Genomic DNA, 14,475 nt, shown 5'->3' on the forward strand with positions numbered 1-14,475 from the left:
CTACTGTCCCAATATAATATTCTATTTATTCTTCTATCATAAAGAACACATCTTGTCTCCTTGAAGATTGTACATTCATCCAGCAGCTGTTGGATTTTGTCATCTGGGTATTTCTCGCTAAAAAAGTGTGCATAAAGTTAACAGCTTATCCTGCTATAATTAGATGGGGTCTCTCAAGTGATTATTATTTTCCTATGATGGAAAGAAGAAAAAAAAAAAATCGGGGCTCTGATTTATTCCCATTCCTCACAGTTACACGTCTCAAGGTCAAAATAATGCGATCTCGCACAAACAACAGCAGCGTGTTCCCTGTATTTCTTTGTTCTCCCGGGCCTGTCAGCAATACAGATAGCAGGTTGCGCCATATTTTCCCGCGCTTCATTTATGATTATGGGCTGGACCTGGGGACAAGACTAAATTAATGATGCATTGTGAACGTGAATCTGTCAAGACATAAATCTGACACATGCTAGGAGACAGCGAATTGTCTACAGGCTCCACAACTGCAAGAGTTCCGTCTATAAATAGTGGTCTTCTAAGAAACCTGTCATGTCAACGCCGAGACGGATTGAAAGGGTGTCAACCCCTTTTTCCCTGCGATTTGATGGTTCGGTTAGAGTTTTTAAATACGTCTCCCATGTGTCATGTTCTGTTTTATCAGCCTTCACGCTGAGAAAGTCAAATGAGTTTTAAGGTGAAACATAACTAAAGTCTTTTCTTGCAATAATTATAGATATGGATAACCCTGCGTTTAGTGCTGAACTCACTCGCTTCCATGTGTGTTTGTCAAAGACATGCAGAGGAGAAATGGTGGATCTAAATACCCCGCTAGGGTCTGTTTCTGAATGGCTGTCAGTCAACGTTTGAATTGGACCAGCAACCTCTCCTGGGTGTCACACAACTCTTGCTTCCACTTCAAGATTGAAGATTGACTTATGATGAACATATGATGAATGAACGACAAAAATGGTTTAAGAGGCAGTGGGCCTGTAAAATAAGATTAAGAAAGATAAAAGCAAATAATGTCCGTTGTCAAGTCGGGCTGTGTTTCGGTAGATATCATGTGATCCGATACGTATTCCGATACAGGAGTGGCGATACTGTGAGTTCAGCAATATATTGTAGTAAGGAAGAGCCATCATTTTAAGAGGGAAAGGAAGATGCAGTACAATAGTATGTACATGAAAAACAGCTCATTTTTATATTGTCAGTCCATTTAGACTATAACTTAAATTCCACACGATCCACAGAAAAAAAAAATTTCTTGTATGTATTAAATATTGATATAACCAACATAAAATATCAAGAGAATATGAGCAATCTAGAATGCAGTGTTTGATCATATTGATATATTCTTACACCTGTATTCTCGACCAAGTATTCTTTGGCTTTCCACAGTGTTTCCTGTAGCCATAGGCAGAGTAAAAGTAAGATGGTGGTGGGGGTTAGGGTGAAGCCGTGCAGTGGCGCTCCTTTCTCTCTGGATGATCTGTTTCACGCCAGCTGGGAGGCAGTATATAGCACCTCATATTACCATGTGTTTCACTCATGGTAGGGACTTTTTGGCACCATGAGCCACTTCCCCCATGCACATCCTAACCTCCCCTGAACGTTACGTAGGAGGGGAAACATTTGTGTGATAAGGAGGGAGAACATGTTGATGCCGTAGGGTTACCAAGAAAGCCTGTTTTCAATCAATCTGTACTGTGTTCAAGCTTACACTGAGGGCGCTAGAGGCAGGTGACTGGAATATACAAGGGCAGGTGCGCAAAAGCTAACAATGACAACTCCTGGGTTTGGCTAATCCTCTTAAGCATAGCTTGCCACAGGTTTTTACACTATGATAGAGAGGTTTCTCAAGAGCTGTCAATATTGAAATATAACGCGAAAGCACGATGGGACCACACACCCAAGATGGAGCCTAGAATGAGACCGGACTTTAAGAGCTGCCAAACCAGTTCCGACACCAAACTTGAGAAGATGAAGAAGAGGACCTGGCCTGCAATAAAATGTCTGTTGTTTTAAAACCTTCAGGTAACAGGTGTGTCCTGGAGGCTAAGGCCTTGAGCACCGCAACACGGAAGGAAACCCAGCTCTCACATACACCCACTGACCATCAGAGTTGCCTATTGAACTCGAAACTGGAAAAGTGTGAACAGTAACTGGCACAAAAGACAATAGAGCGGAGACAAAAGACACGACAATGAAACACTTTCGCCTCCCACTCTCAACACACTACACAAACAAAAAGAGAGGCTGCAGTTTATGGGTGAGGTGAGGAACGACTGCGTTCATGGGCACCTTTGAAAGCATCAACACTTGCCTCTCTCGTCCTCTGTTGGACAGCGAAGGAATCTTACTGACCCAACACGGCTGTTACACAATGTCCATCAGTCTGGGAAGACATATTTCGATGATACCACCCTCAAGATCGAGGTTTTTTATTTAAAAAAAAAATAATAATGGTCAGGTTTGATAATAAATATTCCTCTGACTTTCCCCACACAGGTCTCTCGATTGACTATTCCACTAGCAAGCTGTACTGGATCAGCTCGGCCAACAGCACCATCAACAGGTGCAATCTGGACGGCAGTGGCCTGGAAGTGCTGGAAGCTCTGAAGAGGCTGCTGGCCAAAGGCACCGCGCTGGCCGTGATGGGTGAGTAGACTGTGTCACCGGTGCATCAGGTGGCCGACCGGGGATCAAGCCGGAGTGTGCAGAGATTACTCATTTCAACAGTGTCTGACCAGATTGGAGCCATTTAGCTCCGTCCTCACAACATTCACGCTTCATCTGTGTGAAGTGGCAGCGGCATTAGATCATTAAAACACACTGAAGCAGTGATTGATGATTGATTTTCTCACCCGTTCGGTAATGAAAATGGAGAGGGATGTTCATTATGTGTTGATTCTGGGGATGAATGCGGCATCAATTCTGTCACGTCATTTATCAAATAGTCGGTTCGTTTTGAAAACAGACCTGAAGATTAGCTGTGGCTGGTTTTGTAATGTTGCAGCCTGTTTTGGACCGAGTCAGTTTCATGGGACAAAATGAGTTTGGTCGACTGTTTCATGGCATTTAAAACCAAATTCAGTTAGAAAATATGCCAAACATATGCATTTTATGTACAAGTGTGTTAATTGTATTAGTTATTACAATCTAATAACACTGTAACAGTATTCTATGAAGCTGAGTCATAACAAAAAATGTATATACATAAGTACATTGGAGTTATGATAGTAAAGCTCATAGAACTTTATATTTATTTAGCACAGCTGAGCATTGGAGGTTCGGGGGCCACATGTGAACCTTGGCTTCTATTTGTGTGGTCCTCATTGCATCAGCACTAAACTTAGTAAATAGCAAGTTTCTCATTTAATAGGAATGTTTGTTTTGATGAGTAATCCTCATCCTCTTCAATGTTGATGTGATTTGTTTATTATCCCTGAAAATAAATACATTAAATATGGTTTATGTATTTAAAACACATAAAACAAAAATAGTTTTGGAGCTCCTTAAAATTGGACACAATCTCATAGATTATCATGAGATATATTAATTTTTTTGTGTGTGTGTATCAAGAGCTGTCATAAACATTTTTTCCCATTTATTTTATGGAAGAAAAACAAACAAAACTGTATTCCTGACAGTTTCATGATGTCAGTTCTCAACATTGTTGGTATGAAAGTCGACAAATGACATTGAATGTGTTCAAAACTAAGCCAGTTTCCGCCAGGTAAAAAAAAAAAAAAAAAAAAAAAAAAAAAAAAGACACTGGGAGAAAACCAAGCCAAAAAAAAAAAAAAAATCACCAAGCAAAAAAAAAAAAAAAAATTCTCCCAGTGTTTTCTTTTTTTTTTTTTTAATCTGGTGGAAATGGGCTTCCATACTTTCTAACTTTCTCGGGGAGTAGTAAAACGTGAAACGGAAGGAAGACCACCAATGGGGCTAGGTGAGGTGTGACTAGCGAGGACAGCAAAGATAGATGAAAATGAAAGACGCTTGTTGTGGCTACATGCAAAGTGCCGAAAATTCAAAGAAGAAAAAGCAGTTCACTATAGTATTTTTAGAAAAGTGTTCAACACGATCTAAAGTCTCAGTCCATAAATGGATTATAGAAATTGTCTTCAGCTCATTTATTATTCCTGGCAGGTAGCGTATTATCTCGAGCAGCACATCAGCCCCACCGCTTAACAGTTCATAATGTATGCCTCAATTTATGAAGTCTGCCCTGAGAATGTCAAAGTATAACTCATCAGCAGGGGACCTCTCCGTCCTCCCTCTCGGTCCAGGACTCAGGGTCAGCCGGAGTGAACTAAAGAGAGTTGCCAGGAGCAAAAGAATGGCTGCGCTGTCAGGAGCAGAGATAACATAATCTCCAGACTTCTGTTTAATATTCACCACTCACAGCGGCTCGATATGCTGTAATCTCTAAGCTTTTGTTTGACACTTTGTGTTTGCAAGGGATATGCTCTCAACACACTGTCTATACAAATATATATTCACGGCAGCATTAATGAAGATTTGGATTTAAGCCGGCGTTGAGGCATGTCGCGGGCGGCTTTTTCACGACAGGATAGTCCAGTCCGTTTTTTTTCTACTTTAGTTGGAAGCATCACTGCTTGCTCTTGAGTTCTTCATCTAGTCAATGATGACACCAGAAACGTTTGCGGTCTCCTTTTACTCCTTTTTCCTTTTTCGCCAAAAACGAAATACATCTTCCGTGAGATGAAACAGGTTTAGAAGGTCTTGACTGCAATATACAAGAGACTACTGTGTTATTTCCCGCAGTTTAAACTGGAACTGAATAAATAAATTTCACCATCAGGCTGTTTTGCCTGTTTAGGTGATAAAATATTAATATAAGTGTCGACAAGCCTAATTCTTAATACCTGCTTTTAGTCTGGGAGCCATTTTGTTGGTTACAGTATGAGTTGTTCTGAAAACTTTATGTCAACTGGCGTTCATTATTTTCTGCACCACCATTGGAAATTACACTGTGGTGGACAGTTTCTTACTCGGACAATGTGGACTTCATTATTGCCTTTTACAAATGGGCCACAGGATGAGCGGTGACACAGACTAATGGCTCGGCTGGCGTGTTGTAGCAGGTACGGCAAAACAGCAAAATGATTTTTTGTATGAGTCCATCAATCAAAATTAATGGAGTTTTGTTACGTGGCGGAATTTGGTGAGGTCTAAGTTTGACTCGTCTGCAGGGTTTTTTTTTAAATTATTATTATTTTTTAATGAAGTAATAGAAGGTTTAATCCAGGGAGCTTTGCTTTCATTCCAGACCTTGCTGTACATTTGTATGTTCTTGAATCTTTCACACAAAATATTTGTTTCAACCAATGGGACCTACTTTGAAAAATGCATTCACTTAAAAAGGACTCTTCCTTTTAAAGTAGACCTCCATGGAGGACCCCTAACCCCAACCCACTGAGAAAAAAATCCCGACAACCCTGCTATATATGCAGAGTGACGTCAAGACTGACCGTCACTCAGGATGGGAGACATTAAACTCCATTGAAACACCTATGAATCATGCAGTGCGGAAGACTGACTTGTGTTTCGACCGACAAAAAACTCCTCTCGAAAATAATCTCACTACTTGACACCTTAGAAGTGAGAAGGTGTTGCTAAAGCAGGCAGTGGTCAAAGTTAAGAACTCTTTTGGATACACAAAAATAAGAAGTTTGGGTTGCGTGGGATAGAGGTGGGCACTCTGGTTTCCTCCCACTCTGTGTCTCAACGACAGAGGTTGAGTATAGATTGGAAATTTTGAACCTATGAGTGTGTAGTCGTCCTTTTTTTGTTGTTGTTTGCGATAGACTGGCAAATAGTGACGGGCTGATGAGGCTTCGTGTAACAGTGTCATCATTTTCAGAGCTCAGCAGGTGGCGCTCAAACTGCTGAGAGGTTTCATTGAAGCGGTTGTTCAAATCCAAAGGTTTTAGAGTAGAGTACTTACTAGTACTTACTAGTGGCATCTGACCATGAGGACACTGTTTCATGAAGCTTCATCTTCCCATCACGTCTGGTAAGCGTCCAGAGTACTAGTGCTTTGTCCAATTGAAGTTTGAGTTTCTAGAGGATCGTGTGGTGTACGTTACGCGATTTATTTCTTTTCTCGGTATAATGAAAACAGCGTCAAAGGAAGAGCGAGCAGAGACTGGCCATTAAAACAAGCTGACTCACTCCCTTAAACGTGAGCGGTAACAGACTGGAATGACAGACGGTTCACAGTTGTAGCATCCAAAACGCACCTCTTCTGCCACAGTGGGAGCTGGCTGGCATTTCTGTTGAGAGCCATTTGATCGGCAGGAAAGGAAGCAAACTTTCTGAATCCAAAATGGTCTCTGTTGATTCATGCTCTGCTTTTGTCTCTGATCGCTGCACTTCAAAATATTGCCTTACCCTGTCAGTGTTTTATGACGAGACGTTTATAAGTGAGAAGAAACCTCCAAGCTTCAGTCAGCAAAAGGACTGATTGACCTGACAGCCGAATCGATACAGATGATGCAGTGTGATAAAGAGGAGCCGCCGGTTGTTTCTGTTTCCTGTTTTTTCATTTTCTTTTATTTTGGCCCTGTGTTTTGGCGATTTCTCACGGCCGCTCGCGGAAAGGTAATGAAGGCGCTGATAGTGACAAAAAGGTCAATTCGCCGAGGTCCTTTCGGCTCTGTAATAATTGGATTTGCTTGAGGGAAAGGTGAGCGCTTCTCTTCAGACAGTTGGTGATCCATCAGCTTTCAGCTGCCCTGAATCAAACCAGCAGTTAAAAGGAAATTGAATATGATGTGCCACAAGCAAGCGGGCGCCCAGCCCTCGCTGTGGCTTCAAATTAACATCGGCTTTGACGTCCGGGGTCGAGTGATTTGTGAACTTAGTGCTGAGTGTCATTCCCACTCAAAGGAATTCAATCTTTTCAAAGGTGACATCGAAACCAAAGCCATTTACTGTGGGTGGTTGGAGGGAAAAGAGTAATGCAATACCACCACCTGAGCACTTCATTGTCTCGTATCAGTAAACGATTGCTGTAATGTTATTGAGCTCCCACAAACTCAATGTTTTTGGTGAGGATAATGGAATAATAAAGGTTTCAAGTAAAAGGGGGGGATGAAGAAGTATACGTTTATTTCAACCCCACGTGTAACAACTCTTTCATTTCGACTTGATCTGGTGGATAGAAATTGCGCAACTAAACCTTTTGAAAAGTAGATGTTTTTCCGCAAATATTCGATACGTGATGCAAACATGATGAAGCTTCATGAAGCAATGTTCAGCGCTCAATATGTGGCGCTCTTTAAAAATTATGAGTCTCATTGAAATGGTTGTTAGATTGCTTTAGAGTGGAGAGCGCCACCTGCTGAGCTCTGTAATCAAGGAGACTGTTTGCCTGAAGCCTCATGAGCCCATCACGACTGAAAACTGTTTCCCACCACTGCAAGGCAATAGGAACACAGATGGGTGGGGACTTTCACAGTCGGCGAGGCTTTGTTTTATTGACATCAATCTTTGTTTTTCTTTGAAGTCAACATCAGTCGAGACTTTTTGTTCTGTTTCTCCATACAGTTTTTGAAAGGTCAGTCACTTGCATGGCTGCTGCACAAATTGGAAAACTTGCTTTTACCTATCTGTAGTGACAAAAAAATCCTTGTTAGTTCAACAACAGGTTTAAGAGGTTGGCAGGGTTTGAAGCCTTGAAAACCATGGACTGCCACTGACTCAACCCATCCTCACTCCTAATATATTGGCATTGGTTCAGAGGACTTTGGTGGCCTGTACTGACAATACGACAACAGCAGCCTTCAGCGTTGCATGTTTCAGGGGCTTTAAAACGCAATTGACACAAGTAGAATGAAATGAGCGCCATACCCCTTTTTGATGGTTACCGCTTTCTTTATTTTTATTTTGGGACAAGCTGCCCATGGCGTCAAGATATGCCACAGAAGGCGAACATGTGCTTCAGCAGAGGACACACCCTCAATATATTACGCTATGGACTCTGTTGGGTGGTCGAGTGGTTCAGACGCCACACGTACAAGCAAGCCATTCAAGGCAATGTCTAAAGAGGGCGTTGAACATTTCTTTATGGCGATAATGGATACATTTTCTGGGAAAAAAAGAAAGATTGAAGTACTGAAATAAGTGTGCTGAGATTGGCAGAGCAAATGTCTTGAAAGATTTTGAACGTTGTTGCTTTTTTGTTGAGTTTTTTATTTTATTTTATTTTTTTTTACCTGGAGTCCGCAGGGACGAGCCAGAACTGAGAGATTACTTTTCCACTCTGACACTGGATGGAGTTGCATTCTCCTGCTCAGGACAGTCTGAAATCTGGGACAAAAGAAATCCCACAATAGTGATCTGTATCCAGAAGACATTTTGCTCCAGCATCTCTGCACAGCTGCAGAATATAAAGCAGTTTTTTTGTCACATCAAGATCTCCTCATGGGCAAACGTATGAAAGGAACAAGATTTAATTTGCGATATTTATGAATGACGCTAACAGTAAGTTGATTGAGAAACTCACAATATGTTTGTGATGTGCTGTGATTGTCATTAATTCCTTACGCCTGCGCTCGCGACGCAATCAAGCTTTTTCCACTTGACTGGACGGAATAAATGATCAGGGAATGAATGTTCCACGGCATGACAGAAGCTTTTGTGTCGTGAAATCTATTCCCATCATAATAGAAACACTGTTTCCTGACAGCCACACGCATTCATGCATTACTGACCGCAAGCAGGCGAAGGCAGGAAGCGCTTTCTTTAATCTTAAATTAGTTTGAAAATGTGTAAATTGTTGAGGGGCTTTGCAGTGGAAACGTGCCGCCCTCTGTGGATTTGTTTATTTTACAGAAACTTCTTGCAACACTGGGTATTTTAGGATTCTGGGTGACTCTGATGTTGACTTGAAATTGTGTTTTTTTACAGGGAGCAAACTGTGGTGGGCAGATGAAGACGCCGCCCAGCTGGGAACAGTAACCAAGAGAGATGGCCGGAACTTCATGATCCATAGAAACAAAACCAGCGGTGTGGTTCATATGAAAGTCTATGACCGGGAAGGGCAGAAAGGTAAGACCCTCCTCTGAATCTAAAATACTTGCCTACTTTTTTTTCTTATGTCTCTCTGTTATCGCACTTAAGGTAAAAACCTGTGCCAAGTCAACAACGGAGGATGCTCTCAACTCTGCTTCCCGACCTCGGAAAACACCCGCAGCTGCTCCTGTACTGTTGGATATAACCTGCGCAGTGACCGTATGTCTTGTGAAGGTATGCCATTGAAAACATGTGCATACCAAAGTGTACAACTTAAAGTAGTAAATACAACCTAAGATAATCCAATGCAGACCATGCCATCTGGTAGCCCCTGAAAATCAGCACACTGTTTCATGAAACCTCATCACCCCTTCAATGCTCTGTCAGTCGTGATGGGCTGATGAGGCTTCATGAAACAGTGTGCTCCTTTTCAGAGCTCAGTATGTGTCGCTGTTGGTTTAAAAATGATGTGGGGTTTCATTGATGGCTGGCTGTTTAAATTAAAAATGAATAAAGAGCAGAGAGAAAATGAGGATGCTGTTTCATGAACCTTTACTTGTCCATGACTTTGTGTCATGAAACCTCATCTACCCATCATGATCTGTAGTGATGTAGGATGGTCTTCAAACTTCAAGGTCAAGGAAGCTTTATTGTCAGTTCTGCTGAAGTGTCATCACTCGATGGCCCATGAGGTCACATATAGAACATTTAACCATGTATAAAATATAACATATATGACACGTAAGACTGTGACTTGCATGATGGAAAAAAATAAAGGGTAAAACAGTGTAAATTTTCTGTTGGGATTTGGATTTCTTACAAAGGAAGAGTGCTTAAACGTGTGTGTGCACGTGTCGGGACGGTGACAGGATCGTCAATAAAGGGTTAAAAATAACTTCTTTAGATTGATGTGCTTCATTCGTTTCTAACAAAGAACTGCATTACTGTCACCGAGAGATTCCCTGCAAAGGTCAAACCCAAAACATTCTGCCCTTTGTTCAGGTGTTGATTCGTTTCTGATGTACTCCGTCCACGAGGGAATCCGTGGAATCTCCCTGGATCCGGACGACAACAGCGAAGCTCTGATGCCTGTCACAGGAACCCTGTTTGCTGTGGGAGTTGACTTTCATGCAGGTATCACCTTGTCGACACCACCCGGATTTACAGGGACCCGAAATACCCTTTGCAACACTCACAAATTTGTTTATACTGCTCCATGAGTCGAGCTTGTGCTGTATATCTTAATACACATGCATGAAAAAGATGTCCTCTTCCCTCTCACTATCGCTCCGAGAGCAGCCACTGAGTCACAAATGCACAACATCTAACAAGTCTCAATAGCCACATTTCAGAGCTGCACTTCAGAGCGGGGAATAAGGCGGCCTGCTATTTTCATATGCTTATGTAACTGGGTTGTAAAAGTCAGAAAAAGCTCATAACAATTTTACAAACTCCAGGGTTTAGCATGAAGCAATTTACGGCCCAGTAAAATTTGGCTGCCGGTCGGCGTGGCTGTTCTAGCTGCGTGTGTCAACAATGAGCTGTGAATGAACTCGGCGGGTCTTTGTCCCCATCATATTTTATAGAGCCGCTGTATTTGGTGGAAATGTGCCACGCTGCTGTAAAATGAGCTTCTGCGATGGTGGACGGAATCCGGCTTCTCATCTTGTTAACTTTTTTTTTTTTTGTTTTTTGTCCCAGGAAATGACACTGTGTACTGGACGGACATGGGGCTGAACAGAATATCCAGAGCCAAGCGTGACCAGACCTGGCGTGAGGACATCATTACGACTGGAATCAGCCGGGCTGAAGGAATTGCGGTGGACTGGATTGCAGGTCAGTGTCTCCTGTTTCTGGCGTACATCCATTAAAACGCTTGAGTTCTTTGGTAAACAAGTATTTCATACGGAAAATCCTGTGTTTTTAAGATAAACCATCGCCTAATCATTATATTCCGATAAAGTGTTTCGCTCTTTTCTCCTCAGGGAATCTCTACTGGACTGACCATGGATTCAATCTGATCGAAATCTGCCGTCTGAACGGTGCCTATCGCTCAGTGGTTATATCTGAGGGTCTCGATCAGCCCAAAGGCATCGCAGTACACCCACAGAAAGGGTAGGCCGCACAGGAGTTTGTGTCCTTATCTCGCTTTTGTATCAGTCCGCCGCATTATGAAATCCCCCAACAGGTATTAGCGGCGAATTCACAATGCTCTTATCACAGCCTAAGATGAGAAAAAACTTTGGCAATCCTCAATTGGCCAAATTGAATGATTCAAACGGCAGCCATTTTTTGCTACACTGTTGGTATCGGACAGTCTTGGGTGACATCCATCACATCATTATGTTCTTACCATTACTGAAATTCTAGTTTTGTCTGTCCATTTTTATGTGTTTTCTTGAATTGACTCAAAGCACACATTTCATTTGTTGCATTCTGAGATTGGTCCAATTGTGTTTCTTCTAGAGTGACGGACATTTTGAAGGTTTTGTCGTCCACTTGTTTGGCTTCTCTGCAGAGGATTAAAATTGATTTGTGAAGTCTCATTCAATTCCCAGCTTCAAAAATATATGTAGGGCAATGATATTGTGTAACAAAAATAAATAAATATGAGGGTGGACACAAGCCACATGGCGGAATTATACCCTGTCTTGAGTGTCTTCCGACTATTTTATTGTTTACCAACACGCTGATACCGTCTTTATTTATTGTAATCTGACTTTAACGTTTAAACTACTTTGCTTATAATACAAATCTACTGCAATATTCTTCACTAAAGTATAAGCCACTGTGGCTGTTAACTAGTGGTGGGCTGATGAGGCTTCATGAAACATCATTTTCAGAGCTCAGTTGTTTTAAAATCCTCGTTTTAAAAATGATACAATGTTTTATTGAAATGAAGAGAGATCTTAGAGTAGAAAGTGCCATCTAGTGGGGTTTGAAAATGAGACACTGCTTCATGAAGCCTCATCAGCCCATCACTACTACTGTGACCGGCTTTGTTTAAATTCTTCATTTTGTTATCAACGGTGTTGATGCCTAAACTCTCTTCAGACTCTAAATTGGTGGAGTCAGTCTGAAACTGTTGCGTACAATGATGATATAGCGACACTAACCAGCCATTTTTCACACCACCCCTCAACAGTTCAATTTATACATTCATAGGTTTGTTGTGTTGCTGCAGTACATCTGTCTGGAGGTGGACCACGGATGTTAGATCACACTTTGTCATGCCTTTGCTGCTTCTCACCTCATGTCCTTGCACGCCTTTTTAAAGCTGTGCAACTGTTTGCATGTCCTGCCTCTTTATTTATGACCATTTCCCAACCCACTATTCAGTTGGCTGGCTTTAATAGAAAATGAATGCTGAAACAAAGCTGTGCTTATGTTGGTGTAAATCTCACCAGTGGTGTTTTGGCACTGGCAGGTATCTCTTCTGGACAGAGTGGGGGCAAAAGCCCTGCATAGGACGGTCCCGCCTCGACGGCTCAGACCAGGTCACCATGGTCAACACTGGCATCATGTGGCCCAATGGAATCTCCATAGACTACGAGGTGATTTTAAAATATTCATACAGGAAGGCCTTGACCTCTCTTTATTGCCGTTGGCAATATTTAAGATATATGGTGAGTAATATGCATTTGAAAATTGCCTTTCAGGAAAATACATTATACTGGTGCGACGCCCGCACGGATAAGATCGAGAGAATCAACCTTGAGACAGGTGAGAGCCGGGAGATTATCCTGTCGTTGGCCAACGTGGATCTGTTCTCCGTGGCCGTGTTTGGTCCATACATCTACTGGTCTGACAGGTAACCTGTCATTATCGTAATTTAAAGCATATGATTCATATTTGTGTGTGAAAGGGAGTAGATGTAAATGATTTCAGTTCCTCTGAAATGAAAGAAATGCAGCACATTAGAGCTGTTCAACTGTTAATTTTACAAAATATAAGTGGAAGAATAAAGATGAGCATCATTTAATATATGATATTTTAGCCTTTAATTCGATTGAAAGCAATGAAGTAAATGTTATTCTTGTTTTGGCTCATTTTAAGGCTTTTTCATGATAGTATCTCATCGTAAGGTGCTAGTTTTTTTATCAGTGAAAAACAAATAGGCTCCGAGAGACAAACGTCCAACCTAGTATTCATCTACTTACCTTCAATGTCTAGCAAAGAGAGAACACATCATGACTTGGTGAAGTTCAGACACTTCATTTACAAATCAGTAATGTGATGATCATGTGTATCAGCGGAGCCTGTGGTGCTTGCCCAATGTTTTCCATGCAGTCTGAACCTTCTTCTTCATCTTCTTCTTCACCTTTATTTGTTTGATTCTTTATTCATTTTCCACCAAACCTGTGATGCCCATCTTACCATTGTGAAGTGCGCCACCTTGGGAGGTGCCTCTTGTGGCAGTGGTAGCCGCTGATCTAACTTTGTATCATAGGCACCTGAGATTTAGTGTTGATGTGTCCTCTCAAGGGTTCAAGTTCTTACTCATAATGAACCATTGCTATCCACAATATTAAGCAGACTTTCCAATGCAAAATGAAAAAGCAAGATTTTCGTTCACATCCCATGGGCTTTGGCAGAGCTTGTTGCTACTTCGCTGTCCTTTCATTTCCATTAAGCAAAAGCAGAGTCATTTCATTTTTTTGGGGGGACAAATCCTGACATTTTCATTAATTTTTCAGGAAACATTACATGGACCTTGGCTGAGCTCTGAATATCCATCGCGGATGTCGTGGAGAATTATGTTTCTCTGTCGTCTAGCTTTATCCCAGTTCATCCAAAAAAAATAAAAAATAAAAAATGGCCGACTACGTCTTCCTTTTCTCTCTGAGTTTGAAGTCTGACTCTCACTTCAGGGCCCACTCCAATGGCTCGATCCGACGTGCCCTCAAGACCGACACCAGCGAGGCGGTGACCATGAGGAGTGGCCTTGGGGTTAATTTGAAGGATGTCGCCATCTTCAGCAGAGGCAGAGAAAAAGGTAGATATTCACTAGCAAATCTTCAAAACTGTGGTTTGCAAACTGTGCTTCTCTTGTTTCAGGAACCAACCCTTGCGGTCGAAACAATGGCGGCTGCCTGCAGCTGTGCTTCCACCTGGGCAGCGGCCGCCGAACGTGCTCCTGTGCTCACGGTCGCCTGGCTGAGGATGGCTTCGCCTGTGAGCGCTACGAAGGATATCTGCTCTACTCTGAGAGGACCATTTTGAAAAGCATTCACCTTTCGGACGAGAACGACCTCAACTCGCCTGTTCAGCCTTTTGAGAACCCCTCTTTGTTCAAGAACATTGTAGCGCTGGCCTTCGACTACAGCCAGAAGACAGCCGGGACCAATCGGATCTTTTTCAGTGATGTCCACTTCGGAAATATCCAGATGATCAATGATGACTGGACTGGAAGATCTGTCATCACAGAAA

The 14,475-nt window shown here is 42.0% G+C and overlaps 1 protein-coding gene across 4 annotated transcripts in view; it reads left to right on the top strand.

Moving 5' to 3' along the window:
- The window catches only part of lrp1bb (low density lipoprotein receptor-related protein 1Bb), a 281,286-nt gene that overhangs the window by 186,574 nt on the left and 80,237 nt on the right, over positions 1-14,475 (top strand). For all 4 annotated transcript variants that reach the window (XM_053877208.1, XM_053877210.1, XM_053877209.1 and 1 more), the window contains 10 exons: positions 2,509-2,658; positions 8,941-9,081; positions 9,154-9,279; positions 10,048-10,179; positions 10,747-10,881; positions 11,031-11,160; positions 12,473-12,599; positions 12,705-12,856; positions 13,917-14,041; positions 14,104-14,475. In XM_053877208.1, coding sequence (XP_053733183.1) covers positions 2,509-2,658; positions 8,941-9,081; positions 9,154-9,279; positions 10,048-10,179; positions 10,747-10,881; positions 11,031-11,160; positions 12,473-12,599; positions 12,705-12,856; positions 13,917-14,041; positions 14,104-14,475 — 1,590 coding nt within the window. The remainder of the gene's footprint in view (positions 1-2,508; positions 2,659-8,940; positions 9,082-9,153; positions 9,280-10,047; positions 10,180-10,746; positions 10,882-11,030; positions 11,161-12,472; positions 12,600-12,704; positions 12,857-13,916; positions 14,042-14,103) is intronic.

This window comes from Synchiropus splendidus, chromosome 10 (genome assembly GCF_027744825.2).
Source record: "Synchiropus splendidus isolate RoL2022-P1 chromosome 10, RoL_Sspl_1.0, whole genome shotgun sequence".
Classification (NCBI taxonomy): Eukaryota; Metazoa; Chordata; class Actinopteri; order Syngnathiformes; family Callionymidae; genus Synchiropus; species Synchiropus splendidus.